Source organism: Battus philenor, unplaced genomic scaffold (genome assembly GCF_028537555.1).
Source record: "Battus philenor isolate CCGP_79_NKW_IND1 unplaced genomic scaffold, ilBatPhil1.0.hap1 SCAF_107, whole genome shotgun sequence".
NCBI lineage: Eukaryota > Metazoa > Arthropoda > Insecta > Lepidoptera > Papilionidae > Battus > Battus philenor.
In genome coordinates, this window is record NW_027181670.1 from 101 (window position 1) to 7221 (window position 7121).

Here is a 7121-nt window from a genome sequence, read left to right on the forward strand (position 1 = left end):
TGTATGTATACATATATATACATATATATGTATATATAAATCGATGAACAATGAAATAAAACCTGTGACCGCCGGCGGGATCTTTATCGGGAAGTATAAAAGAATTTCTATGCGGTACAGATGCTAATACATGAACAAACATACACAACACAAAAACTACATACTTACTCTAGGAACACATCTAACCAACAAGCAAGCCAATCCCCTCCCCCACCCCGCCTTCCGCCCCTCCATTGTTTATAACTCGAGCATACGCGTTTCGCTCTTTAAGACCCTCGCTAGTTCACGTACCGAACAGTTGACCAAGAAAAAAATTCTGACGGTTTTTGTTCCAAACAGTTACATACTACCGACTACTACTGTACTATACTACGCTAGTGTTGTTGCAAACATGCCTCCCAAGACGAGCGGTAAGGCAGCCAAGAAATCTGGCAAGGCCCAGAAGAATATTTCAAAGTCTGATAAAAAGAAGAAGAAGCATAAGAGGAAGGAGAGTTACGCTATCTACATCTACAAGGTGCTCAAGCAGGTTCATCCCGACACCGGAATCTCAAGCAAGGCGATGTCAATTATGAACTCTTTCGTGAACGACATCTTCGAACGCATCGCCGCCGAAGCTTCCCGTCTCGCGCACTACAACAAACGTTCGACTATCACCTCGAGGGAGGTCCAGACCTCCGTCAGATTGTTGCTTCCCGGCGAGTTGGCGAAGCACGCGGTCAGTGAAGGCACTAAAGCCGTCACGAAGTACACTAGCTCCAAGTGAAGAGGCGGAGGAAGTGGTTGTGACGGGGGCTACGTGCGATCGTGATTGCGGTTCTAATTTTCTCGTATCTCTCTCTGTCTTTCGATAAAGAAGGGGATAACCGACCAACCAACCAACCAACCTACCACCTACCTACCCACCAATCGCAACACCGCCGCCACACCGAACGCCGTAGCTTGCTGCGTGACATATATCCGTGAGATATAAATGTTTATTAATTTCAAAGGCCCTTTTCAGGGCCATAAAACGATTCTATTATCAATACTGATACAATGTTTCTATAATAAGAGTACTCTGACAGAATGAATATATATATAATATGGTTTCGAAAATCGGTGGGCAATGCTTATACCTGAACACGATTATAATTAAATAAAATAAATTACAAGGTTCGACAATTCATTCTTTCTATATATATGTATATATATATATATATATATAAAAATAACTATTTAACTCGCAGATCGTGCTATTATCGTGATCGTATTTATGTATATTACAATAGCATATACTTTAAATAATTAGTAGATGTGTGATTTTGATGAACGGGAAGGAGTTAGTTACGTTCTATCCCTGTATGTTTTATTATTAAAAGATTTTGTTTGCTTATTACGAAATTAAATCGTCATAGTAAATATACGACCGTCAGTAAGCTGTTGTTGGTGGTGAGGGAGGGGGAAGGGAGGGCGGGGGGGAGCGAACCAAAACCCAGTATAAAAGGCGGTCACCGTCGGTTCAGTAAAGCATTTGGGCTTCGGAACTCGTATCGATCGGTGTTGACGACGTCACAAACGTAGTGCATTTTTATTTTACCGAATAACGAAGTAAAGAATATAAAGCAGTGGTGATGGCGCGTACCAAGCAGACCGCTCGCAAGTCCACCGGCGGTAAGGCACCGCGGAAACAGTTAGCCACGAAGGCGGCGCGTAAGAGCGCTCCGGCCACCGGCGGCGTTAAGAAACCTCATCGCTATAGGCCCGGAACTGTCGCCCTTCGTGAGATCCGTCGTTACCAGAAGAGCACGGAACTCCTCATTCGCAAATTGCCATTTCAACGTCTAGTGCGTGAAATCGCCCAGGACTTCAAGACCGATCTGCGCTTCCAGAGTTCCGCAGTTATGGCGCTCCAGGAGGCGAGCGAAGCCTACCTGGTCGGTCTCTTCGAAGACACTAATCTTTGCGCGATTCACGCGAAGAGAGTCACCATTATGCCGAAAGACATACAGCTGGCTCGTAGAATTCGCGGTGAACGCGCATAAGAAGTAGTGTGTGTCGAACGTCTTAATGATAACCATGTTTATTATTAAGACATAAAAATTCAATAAAAAGGCCCTTTTAAGGGCCGCACATATTTCCGAATAATAATAATGACCCACGTTTCTATCGAATAATTGAGAACGTTAAAAACAAACTAACGAACCAACTAATAACCATACCATTCATTAACTAGATCACTACACCTACCAGCAGCACCTACACCATTACTACTATTATAGTAACACGCACCCAATAACAATGATGATGGGTTAATCATCAACAAAACGATCGATTGGCGTATTATTAATGTAAATGTCTATTAGAGCGACCGCAAGAGTGCATGGGTGGGGTGGTACGTTCGTTGAATAAGAAAATAATGGACTTTTGGACAATTTTAACCTCTGTAATGAACACTTATTTTCATAATTCTCGTATTATTTATTATTACACAGAATATATGTATATTATATTAAATCGACCGAAATTGATTGAATATACTTCTGTTCCGATGGCAAAGCAGCGCGCAACGCTAAGCCCCCTTTCCCCTCTCCCCGCAATCCCCACCACTTCCAACCGGTATAAATAGTATAAAGGGACCGTCGTTTTAAGCGGCGGCATCAGATCATATATCTACACGAAGACGTTCGCACGTTGCGCGAAGAAGAATTTTGACACGACACAATGACCGGCCGTGGCAAGGGAGGAAAAGGTCTGGGAAAGGGTGGTGCGAAGCGGCACAGGAAGGTTCTCCGTGATAACATCCAAGGTATCACGAAGCCCGCGATCCGTCGTCTCGCTCGCAGGGGTGGAGTGAAACGTATCTCCGGTCTAATTTACGAAGAGACCCGAGGGGTGCTGAAGGTGTTCCTCGAGAACGTGATCCGCGACGCCGTTACCTACACCGAACACGCGAAGAGGAAGACCGTCACCGCCATGGACGTCGTGTACGCACTTAAACGTCAGGGCCGTACCCTATACGGTTTCGGCGGTTAGATACCACCACAACCACCATCGCCATCAGCAATGTTATTATTATTAATATCATCATCATAAGCGACCACCGCGTCGTTTATTTAAAAGGCCCTTTTCAGGGCCGTATATCAATCAAAATCACTCATATATGAAGCACTCAGCCGAGTGAGAGAGAAAAAAAAGTTTCTTGACGATAGATGAACGGTCATAACATTCTTATTTACTAAGACTGCACACATACACACACACCACCACCGCCACTATCATCATCATCATCACGAGCTCGTAAAGACAGACGCGTATGTTGTTTACGGTGGTTCGTTGGTTGGCCGATATCCGATACAATAAATTAGTTATTACCTTCCGCTGGCTTCATCTGAGACACACACCCAGTGGAGTTTTTCACTTACAGTTTACAATAGTATATAAAGTAAAAATAAATTTACAACATCCGTTACTTTCGTTGAAAATCGCGTGAGTCTATTATGATGATATTAGACTAGATTATTTCTTCATATCGTCGGTCGGTCGGTTCTGCCCTTTTCGTATCTGTCGAATGCTTAGTTAGTTAATCAATCGGTTAGGTACACTACTGACGACGATCGATGCGATAAATAGGTGAGGACGACGTATATCACACATCGTACACGGACACCGCTATGAAGGTGTCGTGTTCGTATGTATGTATGTAGTATGGTTTTAAATACGGGTATAAAGTATAATAACCTAATATATAATAGATATACGTAGATACTAAAATCTAATATGAATAAGATAAAGTTAGGGAAAATGCGAGGATATTTCGCTCGCTTAAGACGAGCCGCGTGCGGCGCTTGGCTCGATTCCGCGCGGAAGGTGGACGGGGACGCAGTGTTTACGCGCGGGTGTATTCTAACGTTTCGCAATTGCAGGGCGGTCGTTCTCTATAAAGATACTTACGAGAGTACGATTATTGTTATATTTTTCGGTTCATAAATAATTTTCAAAGGTCGCACCGGCAGCTCGGCGGCTTCGGTCCGCGAGAGTCGAGAGAGGTTCGTGTTTTACGACCTTCGAAGTTTAATCGGTCGTTGTGCATAGAATAATGCATTACCGGGGTGACCTTCGATTCCTGTCCGTCCTCTGGATACTGACTCTCGATGGACCGCGCGAAACTTTATCGAGAGTTCGATTACGTGGAGATAATACAATTTTAAACGCGACTCTCCGCACGCTCCGAATACACCGAACAAAATAAACCCCGTTCACCGGTCGCCCGCGCGCTCGATTCGCATTAGAGTTAGTTTACCGAGTGAACGATCTCAAATATTTACCACGCGGACATCGTTAAGGAATACGCGTGCGAGGGAAGTGTTGAAAATTTAATTTAATTCGGAACGATCTAGTGAAAAGTTATAACCGATCGTACGAGAAAACGTCTCTCGGCACCGCGGCTCTCCTTAAGGTAATGATGCGGAGCATTTCTTGGTGGCGCCATCTCGACCTAATATAATACAACTACTTACGGCTGTACTCTAATACCACTCGCCTAGTGTTATATCGAGTTTGATACGTAATATATTTACAAAGTTGTATAAAAGAACTTGAGTTTTTTTTTTATATATAAAATATTCTCTAACACGACCGTACGCATTCACAAGAATTGATTGTGCAAGATGGCCGACACAGCTGTAGCATCCGACGCACCGGCACCTGCAACTCCTGCGAAGAAACCGAAGGCGAAGCCCACTCATCCGAGAACTTCCGAAATGGTCACCAGCGCGATCAAGGAACTGAAGGAGCGAAGCGGATCCTCCCTGCAGGCGATAAAGAAGTACATCGCGGCACAATACGAAGTCGATGCCGAAAAACTAGCACCGTTCATCAGGAAGTATCTGAAGAGCGCCGTAGAGTCCGGTGCTCTGATTCAGACGAAAGGCAAAGGAGCGTCCGGCTCGTTCAAATTGGAATCCAAATCCGCGTCCGCCTCGAAGAAACCCGCGACGGGCAAGAGTGCTCGCGGCGGCGGTGCTGTCTCCGAGGACGCCGGCGGTAAGAGAGGAGGAGGAGGCGATTCTTCTGCCGGATCGGCAGCAGCGAAAGCTAAGAAGAAGAGAGGCGCAGCTCCCGCTGCCGCCGCTAAAGGAGGAAAGAAGGCCGCCGCAGCAGCGTCTCCTTCCAAGGCGAAGCAATCCGCCGCAGCCGCCGCCGCCTCAACCGCCGAGGAGAAGAAAGCGGCCGCTGCAGCTAAAAAGAAACCCGCGGCCGCGAGGAAGTCTGCCGCCGCCGGTTCGCAGGGCGGAGCCGCTTCGAAGGCAAAGAACGCCGCCGCACCTAAAGCTAAGAAGAGCGCTAAACCGCCAACAAAGAAGCCCAAAGCACCAAAACCGAAGAAAGCCGCAGCACCGAAATCCAAAACGACCGCTGCGGCCTCCAAGAAGGCATCCGCCGCTAAGAAGTAAAGAGAGGAGGACATAGACACGCGATAAGTCCGAAACCGCCCGAGCCGCCGCCGCCGCCGCCGCCGCCACCTAGTTGCCATCGCTTCGTCGTCATTACATATCATTCCTATGCGCGCGCAATGCAGTGTTGGTGGTGGTGGTGATGATGATACGGCACGCGGTTCGTTCGCGAATATGCGAGCGCGCCAGCGTACCAGTGGAGGACGGTCGGCGGAAGGATCTTTCGCGGGGAGCAGAGGATGAAAAGCTTAAGCGTTACTCGCGTGAGGCATAGCGCGCGCGTTAACGGTGATTACACAACGCAAGCACAAAAGACAAAGTGTGTGTGTGTCTCCGTTCGCCGCGTATGACATGCATGCGTCCGCTCTAGCGACCGCATCCCTAAAAAGCCCTTTTCAGGGCTAACAAATATGTCGATGTTCGATTAAAAGAGAGAGATACGTTTCTTTATCGATAGTGAACGTCAAAGTCTAACTTAAACTATAGGATGATGATATATATACCATTGTATATATATCATCTTCAAGTAGTAATTAATGATAATGTGTATTTATAAAAAAAAAAAAAAAAAATACACAAACATCAACAACTAAACGCCGTAACCTAAATAACGTGGACCTTATGGTTTCAAGACAAACCCTATAACTGATTGGCATACAACATTACGTTATTATTGTTTCATATTTAAATGAACAAAATAGGTTTACATCTTCGGTGAGTGCGGTAACTGATGCACCCCGAATGAAAAGATAAAGAGTCAAACGGAACCTCGCTTACTACAACAAAAACGCGCACACCTTTGTGACTGACGTTCGCTCGTTGTCTACCCCACTAACTGACGTACCGTACGAACCGTATAACATCGAATGACCGAAATTCAATTTTTTAGTGATCACTTCTGATCTTTGTTATTTTATATATATATACATATATATAACTAACGCGACGTGTTATATTAATTTATTAACACAACCACTACTACATACAAGATGTCAGGACGCGGAAAAGGAGGCAAAGTAAAGGGGAAGGCGAAGTCACGTTCCAACCGTGCAGGACTTCAATTCCCGGTCGGGCGTATACATAGGTTGCTGCGTAAGGGTAACTACGCGGAGAGAGTCGGTGCGGGCGCTCCGGTTTACCTCGCGGCCGTCATGGAGTATCTAGCCGCTGAAGTTCTCGAGTTGGCCGGTAACGCGGCCCGCGACAACAAGAAGACCAGAATAATTCCGAGGCATCTTCAGCTGGCCATCAGAAACGACGAGGAGTTGAACAAACTTCTATCCGGAGTGACCATCGCGCAGGGCGGTGTACTGCCTAATATTCAGGCCGTTCTTCTGCCCAAGAAGACAGAGAAGAAGGCTTAAATTTTCTTCTTCATCATCATCATCATCATGATCGTCGTGGTCGTCATCATCCCAATAGACATACACATATCGATTCTCCGTCATCGCACACGACGGACATGATGTGTGGAGAGAGATTAATTAACAATTAAAAGGCCCTTTTCAGGGCCGCAAATATTTTCTATACGTATTCAAATGTGTGTAATACAGTCTCTATTTTATATAAGAGAACGTCAACTGTTTGCCCGTACGAGTCTTCTCGCCTGCCGAATACCGGTGTGTATATATATATATATATATGTATATATATATATATATATATAATTTAAAAAAAAATTGTATG

At 45.5% G+C, this 7121-nt stretch overlaps 5 protein-coding genes across 5 annotated transcripts; all 5 read left to right on the forward strand.

Annotated features, from left to right (window-relative positions):
- Positions 1 to 333: 333 nt before the first annotated feature.
- LOC137928172 (histone H2B) lies at positions 334 to 1013 on the forward strand. Its single transcript, XM_068771404.1, has one exon. The coding sequence runs from the start codon at positions 392 to 394 to the stop codon at positions 764 to 766; it is 375 nt and encodes a 124-aa protein (XP_068627505.1). The 5' UTR covers positions 334 to 391; the 3' UTR covers positions 767 to 1013.
- A 451-nt stretch (positions 1014 to 1464) lies between these two features.
- LOC137928188 (histone H3) lies at positions 1465 to 2539 on the forward strand. Its single transcript, XM_068771405.1, has one exon. It carries the CDS (start codon positions 1614 to 1616, stop codon positions 2022 to 2024), a length of 411 nt encoding a protein of 136 aa, XP_068627506.1. The 5' UTR covers positions 1465 to 1613; the 3' UTR covers positions 2025 to 2539.
- A 78-nt stretch (positions 2540 to 2617) lies between these two features.
- On the forward strand, positions 2618 to 3120 carry LOC137928205 (histone H4). The gene has a single exon (XM_068771406.1). It carries the CDS (start codon positions 2704 to 2706, stop codon positions 3013 to 3015), a length of 312 nt encoding a protein of 103 aa, XP_068627507.1. The 5' UTR covers positions 2618 to 2703; the 3' UTR covers positions 3016 to 3120.
- A 1180-nt stretch (positions 3121 to 4300) lies between these two features.
- On the forward strand, positions 4301 to 5866 carry LOC137928140 (histone H1-like). The gene has a single exon (XM_068771402.1). The coding sequence runs from the start codon at positions 4650 to 4652 to the stop codon at positions 5433 to 5435; it is 786 nt and encodes a 261-aa protein (XP_068627503.1). The 5' UTR covers positions 4301 to 4649; the 3' UTR covers positions 5436 to 5866.
- Positions 5867 to 6336: 470 nt separating this feature from the next.
- LOC137928156 (histone H2A) lies at positions 6337 to 6953 on the forward strand. The gene has a single exon (XM_068771403.1). It carries the CDS (start codon positions 6425 to 6427, stop codon positions 6797 to 6799), a length of 375 nt encoding a protein of 124 aa, XP_068627504.1. The 5' UTR covers positions 6337 to 6424; the 3' UTR covers positions 6800 to 6953.
- Positions 6954 to 7121: the final 168 nt, after the last annotated feature.

Excerpts from the sequence above, each read along its gene's own strand:
- LOC137928172 (XM_068771404.1), top strand. The coding sequence starts at position 392 with ATGCCTCCCAAGACGAGCGGTAAGGCAGCCAAGAAATCTGGCAAGGCC.
- LOC137928188 (XM_068771405.1), top strand. The coding sequence starts at position 1,614 with ATGGCGCGTACCAAGCAGACCGCTCGCAAGTCCACCGGCGGTAAGGCA.
- LOC137928205 (XM_068771406.1), top strand. The coding sequence starts at position 2,704 with ATGACCGGCCGTGGCAAGGGAGGAAAAGGTCTGGGAAAGGGTGGTGCG.
- LOC137928140 (XM_068771402.1), top strand. The coding sequence starts at position 4,650 with ATGGCCGACACAGCTGTAGCATCCGACGCACCGGCACCTGCAACTCCT.
- LOC137928156 (XM_068771403.1), top strand. The coding sequence starts at position 6,425 with ATGTCAGGACGCGGAAAAGGAGGCAAAGTAAAGGGGAAGGCGAAGTCA.